Source organism: Dicentrarchus labrax, unplaced genomic scaffold, assembly GCF_905237075.1.
Source record: "Dicentrarchus labrax unplaced genomic scaffold, dlabrax2021, whole genome shotgun sequence".
Lineage (NCBI taxonomy): Eukaryota > Metazoa > Chordata > Actinopteri > Moronidae > Dicentrarchus > Dicentrarchus labrax.
Genome location: NW_026136722.1, coordinates 1,398,803 through 1,412,445, shown reverse-complemented (window position 1 = coordinate 1,412,445; position 13,643 = coordinate 1,398,803). Strand labels below are relative to the sequence as shown.

At 40.2% G+C, this 13,643-nt stretch overlaps 2 protein-coding genes across 4 annotated transcripts; both read right to left on the bottom strand.

Moving 5' to 3' along the window:
• Window positions 1–2,891: 2,891 nt before the first annotated feature.
• dhrs7b (dehydrogenase/reductase (SDR family) member 7B) lies at window positions 2,892–7,211 on the bottom strand. 2 transcript variants are annotated; one of them, XM_051388936.1, is made up of 7 exons: window positions 7,096–7,211; window positions 5,458–5,647; window positions 5,182–5,300; window positions 4,380–4,590; window positions 4,169–4,261; window positions 3,916–4,068; window positions 2,892–3,522 (listed from the first exon to the last, which is right to left on the bottom strand). In XM_051388936.1, the coding sequence occupies exons 2-7, from the start codon at window positions 5,609–5,611 to the stop codon at window positions 3,317–3,319; spliced, it is 936 nt and encodes a 311-aa protein (XP_051244896.1). In that variant the 5' UTR covers window positions 5,612–5,647; window positions 7,096–7,211; the 3' UTR covers window positions 2,892–3,316. The 2 variants fall into 2 exon arrangements, with proteins under 2 accessions (XP_051244896.1, XP_051244897.1); XM_051388937.1 differs by having other exon boundaries at window positions 6,969–7,190.
• Window positions 7,212–8,950: 1,739 nt separating this feature from the next.
• On the bottom strand, window positions 8,951–13,600 carry tmem11 (transmembrane protein 11). Of its 2 annotated transcripts, none has more exons than XM_051388470.1 (2): window positions 13,398–13,600; window positions 8,951–10,694 (listed from the first exon to the last, which is right to left on the bottom strand). In XM_051388470.1, the coding sequence occupies exons 1-2, from the start codon at window positions 13,574–13,576 to the stop codon at window positions 10,178–10,180; spliced, it is 696 nt and encodes a 231-aa protein (XP_051244430.1). In that variant the 5' UTR covers window positions 13,577–13,600; the 3' UTR covers window positions 8,951–10,177. The 2 variants fall into 2 exon arrangements, with proteins under 2 accessions (XP_051244430.1, XP_051244431.1); XM_051388471.1 differs by lacking the exon at window positions 13,398–13,600 and adding an exon at window positions 12,962–13,078.
• Between the last annotated feature and the right edge of the window lie 43 nt (window positions 13,601–13,643).

Here is a 13,643-nt window from a genome sequence, read left to right as displayed (position 1 = left end):
AAAGCATTTTTCACTGCAGTGCTAGAGAGTAAAATAAAATGCTTCTTGTAAGAGTTCAGATTAACAGAACTCATGTCCCCCAGTATCCATAGTTTTGGATCCTGCTCAGTTTGAGATCCTTTTATCCTTGAGGTTAATGCAATACTATGTTTCCAAAATTCTTCTATACCTAGGTAGTTCCACAGCACATGCAGAAGATCTCCTTTTGTCACTTTACCTCTCTGACACAGAGAAATGTTGCTGTCAATTGTATGTAACCTGATGCGAGTGTAATATGTTGCATTGACTTTGCCAATGTTTTGTGGAAATGAATACAGTCTGTGTGTGCTCCAACAGATGATTCCAGTCCTTCTCCATAAGCACAGCCTTAATCTGTTTCCCATTGATTTATCATAATGATACCATACATAGAGGATGTTAAACCCATAAAGGAGTCTTCCTGAGAAATTAGACATTTAGATCTAAAAGTGAGTGAGATTCCAGCCAAGCATAAAAAGTGTTCAGTGTTATTAGTTGAGCTGAGTTATTTGTGAGTGTGGATAAACATTTTATAAATGGGATTACATTTAAAGGAGTATTCTTCATCTCATATTGTTCTATTGAGAGCCATCTCACCTCACTTGTTGTCCAGGTGAATCCAAAGATTTGGATTGTTCTATTTATCTAAATAGTTTTATGTAATTCTCTTTAAATAATTGTCCATCTGTTTTTTTCTCTGATCCACACATCGTCTGATTTGTGCTTATTTTGAACAAACCCTGTTTGATCAGCATGACTTGTCTTTGGTAGACTATCTTCCAGTCTGTGAGCAATTAGTTTGGTTAATATCTTGTAATTTAGGAGACTAAGGGGCCCGAACGAGTCGCATTTCTGTTTGTTAATTTCTTCAATTTTTCTTAAGAAGGCCATAAAATACTCTTTCGGGAAGCCGTCTGGGTGCTTTATTGTCTATATCTCTGATATATTGGCATCATTTTGATTTCTATCATCAGGTGGTAATCTGGGGAGAGGTATTCCACCTACAAATCTTTTAGCTCCAATATTTCCATCATCATGTTTCATATAGATCTTTATAAAATGTATTAAATTCTGCGTTCCTAGCTGTTGAGTTGTCTTGGTGTCTCCCATCCTCAGTTAATATTGAGTGAATATATTTATCGAATGTCTCTTTCTTCAAGCAAATAACTTGCTTGTTTTATTTCCAAATTCATAACGGTGATAGTTTGTCCTGGCCATAGCTGCTTCCTTTGCTTGTGCACAGATTATTGTAGAGCATCCTTGGTCGCTGTATGATAGAATATCTCTCTCATAAAGGCCTTAAGGGCTTCCTAAATGTCAGCATGTGAGGAGGAATTTTGTTGGCGTCAAGAAATATTTACATATTAATGGTCATGAATGACATAAATTCAGGGTCTTTTAACATGTAATATCTAAATCTCCACCTATGAGAAGACTGTTGTGGTGTATTATTAATCCAGATGAGTTTTAAGGCATTGTGATCTGATTGGCTACCAAAAAAAAAATTTTTTTTTTTTAAAAAAAGAAAATTTTTTTTTTTTTTTTTTTTTTTTTTTTTTTTTTAAAAAAAAAAAATTCCTTTTTTTTGGGTGAAGGGGTTTCCCTTCTTTCATTTTTCCCTATGTCTTTCATACCTTGGTTTATTACTGTAGCCGCAACTGGGAATTAGAGGTTTATTTTAAACCCTGCCTCAACTGTAGCATGCTTCAAAATCAGATTATTAAATAATATCATATATTCACCAGAGTTACCCTGCTCTTATTTATTAAGCAGTCTACAAGCAGAAATCTACCATCTCTATCTTTTTCAACTGAATTTAATTTAAAATTAAACTTTGTATTAATAAGTAAGGCAACTCCTCCTGCCTTTGAAGAAAAGGGAAAGCAGAAAACATAACCCACCCAGTCCCTACACAGTTTCAAATGCTGAGTCTCTCCTGAATGAAGGCGATATCTACATTCTCAGTCTCTTTAAATATGTAATTAGTTTTTTTTCTCTTAATTGGTGAGTTGACCCTTTTAATATTCCATAAAATCCATGTCAATTGACCCATAATATTAGTTCTATAAATGTATAAATATAAATATCTCAGCAGGATAAATATACAAAACAACTGTGGTAATGTCTGAATGAATTCCTGCTTTTGGTTTAGAAGTGGTAAAACAGCAGCGGTACGACTCGGACCAGAAGGTGGTGTTGATATTTACATTTGTGTATGAAAAACCTGAGTTTTAATGAGAGACTATACAAAACCACCAACCCCAATGACAAAACAACATGAAGTAGGTATCTTTCTTAAACAACAATGGTGGCCTGGAAAAAATGGTTGGACACACACAACAGTTTGTACTTTGGTCTGAGATGAGAACCTAACATATAAATGTGGTCCCATTTTACAGTTTTTCTCTCGTAGCATCCTCTTCACACCAACAAACCCGTCTCTCCTGCGCTGTAGTCTGGATAAAATGATATCCTCCTCTTATCTGTTCTCCTTTCAGTCATAATGTGATACTGCAGGCTCTGAAGGGGGATTTTTAAGTGTGACAGCAGGAGCAAATTATTTAAAAGTACTTCCCAGACTGGATAGACCATTATTAACATCTAAATTACAAGTCTCCCTCCATTAAAAATATGTTGTTCTTCTTGTTCCTACAGTGTGATGTTTGAGTAATGTATGTGTAGAGTTTGACACTAGAAGGATGTTTTCACATTCATCTGCTGACAGTGGAAAGTTTCTCTGTGCTCACTTAACATCTGATTTTACAGGGCAGGGCTTATTAGCATTATTTGTGAGTGTCATCAGTGCACATACACTGAGAATGGACCTTACATTAGGTAGGAGACATCTTGTGTCCAACAGGAAACAATGAACACATTTTTAATAATTTTAATGTGGTAAAAAGATATCAGACACACATTACTGTTCCAAGCATATTGATACTCCTGAAAATAGAGAACAGTTAGAGCATTTTATTTGTAAAACCAAATCCATGTCAAGGAGTCAGTTAAAATAAACAGCATCACATGCTCACAGCGTCTTTTAATTAACTGCAATAGCTGAACACCACAACCTGGCTGACCTGGTCAACCACAGATGTTACAAACCACAGGTTTTTGGTTTGGATCAGATGCTAGACTAGTAACACTGCAAACAACTCTGATATGGCAAAGTGTTACTGAAGTGCTGCATCTATTCACATCTCCTGCTTCTCCATGGGGCCTCAATGTGAAGCAGCCAGTTTCGTGTTCTGGTCCATGTGCCTCTTGGTCCTCTCCTGCTGCTGCTGCTGCTGCTGCATTACTCGTCTTTAGGTCTCTGCTCCTTGCGAGCGCGAGAGGACATGAGTTTGAAGAAGAGTGCCGGCCACAGTGTGCGGAGGTAGATGGCCAGACTGGGCAGAGGTCCTGCCAAAACAACATCTTTGCTCCTCTGACGGACAGCCTTCAGTACTGCCTGAGCCACATCCTGAGGGTCCCAACCCATTGCTGTGGTTTTATCCAAAACTGGTAGGAACAAACAAACAACATGTTGCATGAATGATACCTTGGAGTCAGTAGGTCAACTGATACAGAAAACTGTTAAATTACTGAGATTGTGTTCCCTTGTCTTAACTTTTTTCACTCTGTTATATTCCATTTTAGTTTATTTTTATCCTATTTTTAATTATTTTTTGCCAATAGATGTCTGTTTACAACACCTTAGGTTTCTTTTATATCTCCTCTTAATGTCTTATGTGTCAAACTACATTGTTGTTGAAATGTGCTTTTATTTCCACACATCAGTTGTTGTGCAGTGAAAAAGTGTTTCCATCTACAATTCTTCTATAAAAAAGTATTTGATAGAAATTCTCCTATTGTTGGCATAAACACAGTCACACACTTGTTTCACTGCCTCACCTCCATACTTGGAGCCGTCTCCTGTGACAGCGTTCATCGACAGGTTGGTTCGGATGTACCCGGGACTGATCACGGTCACTGGAATCCCGTAGCGATCTATCTCGGCCCGTAAGCAGTCGAAGTAGGCCTGGGTGGCGTGCTTAGAGGCAGCATCTGACCACAGTGTGTACAAACAAAGAGTCCTGTCTCATCTCCAATCGCTGCACAGATTGGGTATTTGCTTTAATTCATTAAATGAGCAAAGACAACTTACAAGCTGATCTGTAAGGAATGGCTATCTTTCCCTGGACGCTGCTAATGACAACGATGTGGCCAGTACGCCGGCGAACCATGGAGGGCAGAAGAGCTGTGGAGGGCGGAACAAAAAATCTTAAAATGACCAAATAATTGGCTCTCCGGTTGTGACCTTTTAACCCAACATTCTGCTCATATCTAAAGCCAAAAACCATTAAAAGTTCACTAACCTTGAGTAAGAGCAATGGGTCCAAAGTAATTTGTTTCCATAACATCCCGCTGAACCGAAAGGTGGGTATCCAGGATGTTGCCACGGTAACTGATTCCAGCATTATTAATGAGGACATCCACTTGTCCATAACATTTCAGGATCTCCTCTGCAGCTCTGTCCACTGTGTCTGTGTCAGCCAGGTCAAAGGTAACGGTGCTGGGGGTATAAGTCTGGTGGTTGAACAGAACAGAAGTTATTTAATACCTTGCTGCCGTTATGAGTTTAAATACATCTGTCTACACCTGTATTCACACAGCTTTGAATAACTCTATGATTCTAGGAGCTTAAAAGTAAAGGAAACTTTTCTCTGGTTCGTGGAAAACAGCAGCAGGTTCTCAGAAAGAAAAACTTTTTGAATGTCTAAGGAGGAGTCATGATTAGTGATACAGCGGGCTTGACAAAATGTGAACCTGCCAAATGCCTCTGCCAGAAGGAATGACAGGAATGACAGATAGCTTCTGAAAATACTGAAAAAAGGAAATGGAAAACCTGACTTTCCTACTGAGACGGACAAAATGGAAAACGTATTTGTTGGAATAAGAAACATTACCTTCCTTTTGCTGAATGCTCAACCAAACATGGAAACTTCAATACAAATTATGTAGTGCTGTTTAAAGACCCCCTGTCCACAATACAGAATATATAATGTTTGTTATCTGAATGTTGTGGATCAAATATTTGATTTTATAATCCACAATAGAGAGACACAGAGCAGGGAATCTGGTGGGAAAAGATTCTCAGACCATCAGCAGCAAACACACCTGCCGCTGCGAGCCTGTTGAAGCTGCTGTAAGCTCCTGGACCACCTGCTGCAGGCGGCCCGCATCTCGTCCACACAGAACGAGCCGAGCACCTGCAGCGTGGAAGACCCGTGCACACTCTACAAGACAGAAAACACACTTTTTCTTTCTTGTTCATGGTGTATATCACTGAAACATGTAACTACAAAGGAACGTCTGCATATCAGTGCAACTTCTGATTTGTGGAAAGCATCTACATGTAAACTGAAGAGAAGGTGAAATGAGCAGGGGGCTGACCTTTCCCCAATCCAGAGCTGGCTCCTGTGATGACCACTACAGCATCCTGGAGAGCGGCTCCTGGTCTGAGGCGGACGAGGATCCGATAAAGCAGCAAGACACCAACACTTGCTAAAACCAGCTGAAGCACTCCTCCTCCCATCACACGCTCCATGGCTGACAATCTCCCTCCCTGCTCCACACAAGAGACCTGAAGACACGAGCTCAAAAGAATTAGTTTGGAAGAGTTCTTCCTAACTGCAGCTGTTGATTTCAATATTAAAACATTCACATTAATTTCTCTTGTACAGAGAAGTCACCAGGTACATGTTTACCCAGTAAATCTCTGTAGCTGTTAACATGCAAAACTCCTACTTTATTTTGGCATGAAGCCACATGTGACGACTGCACCCCGTTAATGACGTAAATGTAATGTAATATAAATAAAATATATAAATAATAATAATATAAATAAAAAAATAAATGTAAATATTTGATTAGGTGATCAATGTAAAACTAATATGCAGGTTACAGCTATTACAATGTCATGTTTTACTTTGTTTTGTCGGGTTCATATTATCATCTTATCATTAAAATGGACTCTATTGGTTTTTATTAGCCGAACTATGAGACTTAGATTTTGCAGCATCACTCTGGTAACTTGACATAAACATTTTTCATTCGTTTTTACAGTATATACGCTAAATGATGACTTCATATACCATAGGTAAATAAAAACACCAAAAAGGGCTTTGAACAGACCACAGAGTGACCATAACATGTAAGCTGTCAAGCCCCCCATGCCAAAGGGAGTGTGAATGTTTTAATGTCCCGTGCATTTAGTTAAGCCCCTTCCACTTGTCCCGTCTCCAAAGCACATCACAAACAACTAGCATGGCAACAGTGACAACTACTACCCCACACACACACACACACACACACACACATTTTACTAGTTGGGTATTAAACACCAAAGTAAACTGTAATATGACAAGAGACTCCAGTATGCTGAATATTTGTCTTTTTCGTGTATGATCTTGACAGTGTCTGTGTCAGTGTGTCTGTCCCTGCAGCTGAGACCTTACATATTCCTAATAGACTTTTTTCACATCATCATAATAGTAGGGTAAACACAGGTGTTATAATTTAATACTAATGGGTCCAGCTCAAACAAAGTCAGGGTGCTACTACTGCTACAATAAGTGGCACTGGTACCTGTGTTTACCCTACTATTTCATGTCCTAATGGCTACTGTGAAAAAGGTCTACTGTGAACACAATGACTCAAGCACCTGCCATGACATTCACACTTACTGTTCCCAGATCAGATGCTGCATAAATGTGTATATTTATAAGGCAAATTAGCTTTTCTTGAAATCACTAGTACTAAGACTAAACGCCTAATATGTGTTTTGAAACCAGTTTGCTGGTTAAGTGCATCAATAAACACATTTAGTGACACATACCTGGTTTATAAACAACAGTGATAATGTCTATTTACACATTTTAACCGATGTTAAACACTCAACTTACAGTGAGGTTGCAGTCACAGGTCAGCTAGCAGGGAAGCTAATGCTAACGTTAGCTAGCTTCCACACTGTAATAAACAACTAACTCACACTGTTTGTTTGTTTGTTTGTTTGTTTATACTTAAACTCGCCTGAGGTCCGGTTCTGCTGTACAGAGCAGCAGCGTGAGTCCGTGATATCAGCGGTTCCGGCTGCTCGTCGTCTGACCCGAGTACCGGCTGTGTAGCGCGCTAGGAATTCTGGGAGTTGAAGTTTCGATAAGCCAGTAGGCACCACACAGTCTATGGTGGGCACACAGAGTTTTTGTTTCTCTCAAACACAAATTGTTTGCTGCAAAGTTATCAGTGAGTCTTCTTGTATACGAGAATGTGTTGACCATGAGTCAGCAACCTTTAATATAAAGAGACATTTATGGCCAAACACAAGCTAGGCACTACAGAACCCCTGATCTGTTCAAAGAGTGGACGGTTGGAAAACAGTTTAAATGTTCATATGTATTTAAGATGATAGAGGCAAGAATAGATCAGTATGTCAATCATTTGTCTACATAGCTGCAAACAAGCTGACTCGGGTCTACCAGTGAAATTCAGCGTTGGTGGGGAACATTGTCAAAACAAGAACACGGTGTCCTGAAACCTCACTTGATAGGACCCACATACCAAGGTCAAGTCCTTGCTGCATGGGTTCGAATCCGACCTGTGGCCCTCTGTGTGTGTCATCCCCTTCTTTCTATCTTCAGCTGTCCATTAAATCATCCATTAAAGGCAAAAAGCCCCTTAAATATATAACATAGCCCCCAAAAATATATATCAAGAACAAACTGGACAGGGTTGTACAACTGCCTGATAAAATAACTGGGAAACCAATGTGCAGTATTACTTACATGACAGACCAGTACACCATTAATTAGATCATAACAAATCCACTGTCCCCTCTACGGTCTGAATATGCACTTTGATCTTCAGGGTGAAGATAAAGGTGAAGAACTTGTCGACTAAAAGATGAATCACATTCTTTGTCCTTCCTTTGTACTTGATGTCCTCTCTTTATTTCCCAAAATGATGCGTTTTATGTTATATTATAAGCTGTCGCATATGGTTGCTGGCACTTTTAATGATATTCTTCTTTGCGTAAAACAAATTCACCAGAAGGCAATAAAGGTTTCACTCCTTCATTCATTCATTCAATGTGTGCAGAAGATCAAGAGAACTTCAGATTTTTCCAGTCATCTAAAAGTCAATGGGACAATAAAGTCTGGGTGACAACTGGAGACGAGGCCAGCTTTTCCTATGACTGTTCATAGTATCATACTGACCTGTCCTTAGGCCAGCCTAATGGATAATATCTTCTTTATAACGACTGGGGCACCCCTATGCTACCAGAAGCCCGACTCCTGTGGATCAGCACTAGTGTCAGCGGCAGGTCAGCTGACAGATAATTAGACTGCTCTGGCCACAAATCAGAAAACTGATGAGGTTGTCTCAGGCCGTCCTTCTGCGCTCTCATCCTTCTGCGCTCTCATCCTTCTGCTTCAGTGTTGCAGTCTCTGCTCATCCCATAATAGTATATGTATGGTGAGAGGAAACAGCACATTGGTGCGTAAATGCTCAGTTATCTGAGGTGCTGCTTTCAGACACTGTACACAATTAAGAAACTATGCAAATTATCAATGTAAGCACCATTTACTGAGGTAAAAAACAAAAGCACCTTGTTTTGTATTTCAGGACAATAAGATGACATTTATCAATATGAACAGTTGAACATTTTCATTGACTCTGAACTCTTGTTCAGTCGTTTTTAAACCAGTCTAAAACATGATTCCCTTCTCATGTCAGAAACTGACTAAATAATTGTGATGAAGCAAAGGCAAGACTAACATTTTTGTATTAGATGATCAATCACAGCGGTCTGTTTGCATAATGTGTGCTGACAATACTTCACCGCCAACATTTTCAATGTGCATTTGAATCAAGTTAACAGATGGAATTCATTTCTGATACATTGTTTAATGGAGATTTTCAGGGATGTACATGAAATTCTCTTCAGGAAACTCTTCGTGAACATATGTACCATAAAAGGTTTTTATATCCTAATTCTCCTGCTGTCAAAGAAATAAAAGTGTTTGTGGAAAGTCATTTAAATAAGATTTACTTTTAAATCATTGACCATAATGTGATTACTGTGACTCTTAATTCAACAAATTCACATCTGTATTCCACCTTATTACTCAACTGTGGCAAGTCTCTTTGTAATACTGTATCACAACTCATTCCTTTACTCAACTTATTGTTGCTCATCTCACAGTTACTCCTCCTGGGACACCAGATTTTAAAAGTGGTGATATAGACAACACTATTGCATAAACATATTTAAGAAAGTATGAATTTAGAATTTCCTGTGTATATATATATATATATATGTGTAAAATGTAATTATATCTATATTTAAGTTCCAATTATGAGGGTTTGGCTTGATTTCAATGTAATATACATTATTAGGAGCATGTGTGAATTATGACTTTCCAAAAGTTAGTATTTTCGTAGTGTTTCAAAAGAGGACATTGAGCCACAGCATTGTCACATGATATCTGACCTGCACTCTTTTAAACAAGAAAATCTACATGAACAAGACACAATCTCAAATAAGTTGCAGCTATTTGCTCTTTTCTGGACATCATGTAGAATCCATTTAATGAAAAAAAGTAAAATAAAATACAGAAAAGTGAGTTTGAAATATCCTAATGTTTAATGAAAGGGTGATGTACTGATCAGCAAGAAAGGGGTACAGTAAAACTACGAAGGGAATGGGGGGGGGGAGAGCTTGGTACTCAAAACACGTCTGTCCGTTTCAACTGCAATACAATTCAGTCCGGAGGAACTGCTGCCGTACCCTTGTGCGCTAGCTTGTTGTGTGTCAAGAATGCAGGTGGAGGGCGCAGGGGAGGAGGCACAAGGGTACTACGGAGAAAAGTGTGCTGTTGTTGTCACATTGAAGTAAAGGAAATGTAAGGGGGGAAAAAACAATTCCTTCTAGTTTTAACTATATCCCTCTGATCAAAGTTCAAAATGGAAGCACCCACCACGCGTGTGAAGCTAACTGCTGGGCCTGATCGTGACTTCCACTTTTCTTACATTTGGGGGTAGATAGGTTCTGTTTTTTTTTTTTTTCTTTTTCCTTTTTCCTGTTGGTTCTTAAACCCTCTTCAGAGTGCACTCATACCACATAGAGTTCGTAGATCTTCTTGGCGCAATACGCCAGGGCAGCCAGTGCTATCGTATTATGGAGTCTCTTTCTGTGGACGTCATCCCTGCGTACCAATACCACGGGCGTCGAGGAGGTCAGTGTGTGCAGGGGCAGCCGTGAGAGTTTTTGGCTGTCATATTCCACCTGGTACTTGCAGCAGGGGTCAAATTGCCATGAAATCCCGTAGAGGGCAGCACAGGCCACACTGAGGGCGCCAGCGGGCAACGCCACGTAGCGCGAGTATTCAGGAGGCAGTGAAAGTGGCGTCAGGAGGCAAGCAGCGCCTGACAACACGGCCGTCTTGTGCAGGCAGTTGCCCACGGTAATCCATCGGGCCGTCTCATCTCCGATGCGTGTGGGCTCAATAACAATGTATTTATACTGGGCCTCCAGTGCCTGCTCCAGCTCATACTCAAACTGGTCCTGCGCATTCTCCCCATTGTAGATCTCGTGCACAATGTAGCAATCTGTCGCCGCCATCACTCCCCTGCACAGAAATAGAAAATCCAGCAAGGAACAGTGAGAGAAAGGATAGAGAGCAGTGCAACAAGACAGATCTAAGAACGATTAGGCTAAAGTTTTACACCAACCTGCCCGTTTATAATGGACCCATCCATTATTTTCTTTGTCCAGAAAAAGACAAACATTCCAAGATGGATGTTTTACCCAAATGTTTCTCATTTGACACAACTAACATGTAATCTGTAACAAGCATATATAAATCATATACCAGAGGGCTGGACGACGAAGAGAGTTGAACGACGAGGATTTAACTCGGGGTTATAAAAAGTTGACAAACCGATTGCCTACACTGGTGTTACATGGTACTACGACGGTGATTAGGAGGTTGGTTGAGTCTGTGTCAACCTAATCTGAGGTATAAAAGGCATAAAAGGGGCGTGTTTGGCAGCACGGGAAGAGTGTTTTCATTATGGCTCGTGCTCCACATTTGTCCCGAGAAAAATGTACTGTGATAATATCAGGATATATTCACAGCCACCATGGCTGACAATTTTAAACCCTGAATTAAAATCTACTCCCTAAAGCACCGAGGCTGAAGGGCTACCTGAGTGAATGTAATGCTACTGTTGGAATTTCTGACAGTCTCTAAACACCCTCGCCCTCCGCAGTGAGCCTCTCACAATCCGTGCCCAACGTCCTCCAAATGTGTCGGCATTTTTCTCCACAAGCTTGTGGGCCGAGGAAAGTTGATTTATGTGGCAACATTGAGTTAAACCACGAAAATAACCTGCTCGGAGCAGTTTAGACATAGAGCATAAATTGCCAAGACAACATACCTCAGGTAAAACGTATCCACCTTTTGTAGCCCGAGTTAACCTGGAAGTTACACCTGCCGTCACAGAGTTACTCCTGAAGTTACCTGGATAAGCCAGTTACCTCGCTTTGTAGTACACATCTCTGGATTAAGTAAAAATAAATAAATAACACAGAATATGTATTATCTATCTACTGTTGGAGAAGACTGGATTTAGCTAAAGTGATACCTTCCCGATGAAAGGTTTATGTCTGTGACCTTCACAATATGAGATATGGTGAGTGAGTTTTGTGACATTTTTAAAACAGTATGAAGCCCATTCACATTCATATTGTTAAATACACTATACACACACACACACCACTCACTCACACTCTCATATACTTAGCTCTGTACTGTATGTACATTAACTCATGCATGCACATACAGTACACACATTTAGATATCCATTATTTTAAATGTGTGTACTTGGGTTGCAATCAATTTTTTTTTCAATTTATTATGAGAAAACTTAAACATTGCCCAACTGTGATCACAAGTTTCCAAACGTGAACTGCTGTCAATCAAACACAACAATATAAAAAAAACCTTCATATGGAGAAACATTTTGTAACACAAAAACATCCGCATTTATTACCCTGCAAACACCAACTTTTATATTTTACAATTTGTCAATTTTCTGTTGACCGTGTCGTTGATTAATCGATTAGTTCATACAGTGGGTGATGTAACCTCTGTGAACGGATCTGTTTCCGTTTGACTGTACTTATCTTTAAATATGACAAACACATATGTGTGGATCAGTGTCAACACTCCGAGGCCTTCCAGTACATGTTGACAAGTAAACCCTAACGACCACACACACACACACACACACACACACACACACACACACACACACACACACACACACAAAAAGGGGCATTAGCAAAAGGGGGGTAAATAAGTTGAAGTCGTATCGGATACTAACACAGATGATTTCAGAGATCAGCTCTAGGACACAGTGTACCGGGCGTCGGTTCGATAGCGCAGACTGACTCCTGTGTGGTAGAAAGTTGTTGGACTGAGCAGCTGAGTTCAGGACGGGTTTACTTTCAGAGCAGGTCGACAAACACAGCGGACAACATCATTAGCTCAGCCGGGACTGTGTAGCATGTGAGTCGGGGCATATCCCGCCACAGTTCGCACCCACGCACGGACAAACGCAAACTTTTCCCACCGGTAATCGGTCGGTGTGTGAAACGACCAAAACATCACATGAGCTGCTAGTTTGTTTTCTGGCTAACGTTAGCTAGCCGTACACGTTAGCCAGCTAACGTTAGCTAACCATGGGGTAAAATTCCGACCTGTCGTGTTGGCATTAAACTTTAAATCCCAAACGATATGCGTGTTCAGCGTGTGGCGAATGGTGACATCTACAAAACGATGTATCATATTAAAACATTTTCGTTTTATGGCCAAGATGTGGAGTAACTGACCTCTCCCTGCTTACTGGGACACCGCGCCTCCTTCCCAGCGACGCCATGTTGGAGATACAACCGTGATTGCAGTTGACGTATGACGGCGCCTAGCCTTCTGGGTAATGTAGTGTGTCAACGCAGTCGACACGTCGCTGGGACTCGAAAGCGGACTACTATTCCCATGATGCTATGAAGCCAGAGTACCTGCCGTTACGTATTTTATAACAGCACATAGAAGTTTGAGAGGTCAGAGCAAATAAAAAATAAATCTAAATAAATGTGACACAAAGGAACAAAAGTTTGTTTGTTTAAATCAGAATAATAATAATAAAATAAATACTGCCGTTTATTGATTTTAAACGGTAATAGTGCAAGTAGTAGTAGTAGTAGTATACAGTTAGTAACACAGTGTCCTATCAATATGTTTTATTGCTTTTATAATTTAAGTACTCACCCATATTGTGCCCTCGCGCTCTGTCTCTGTGTCCTCGTGCGTGCTGTAACCGGATGAGGCGCTGTTGATGTCACAACCGTGATGGCCACGTTCAGGACTGTGAGACCAGCTGAAACCAAACACTGCGCCGGTGACAACAATTGTACCAGCTTTATTGTCCAGGGACCCGAGTGACGCATGCATGGCGGGTTAATACAAATCCAATCAATCAATAATATCGGTGATGCAATCTTTAGAGCTGTGATT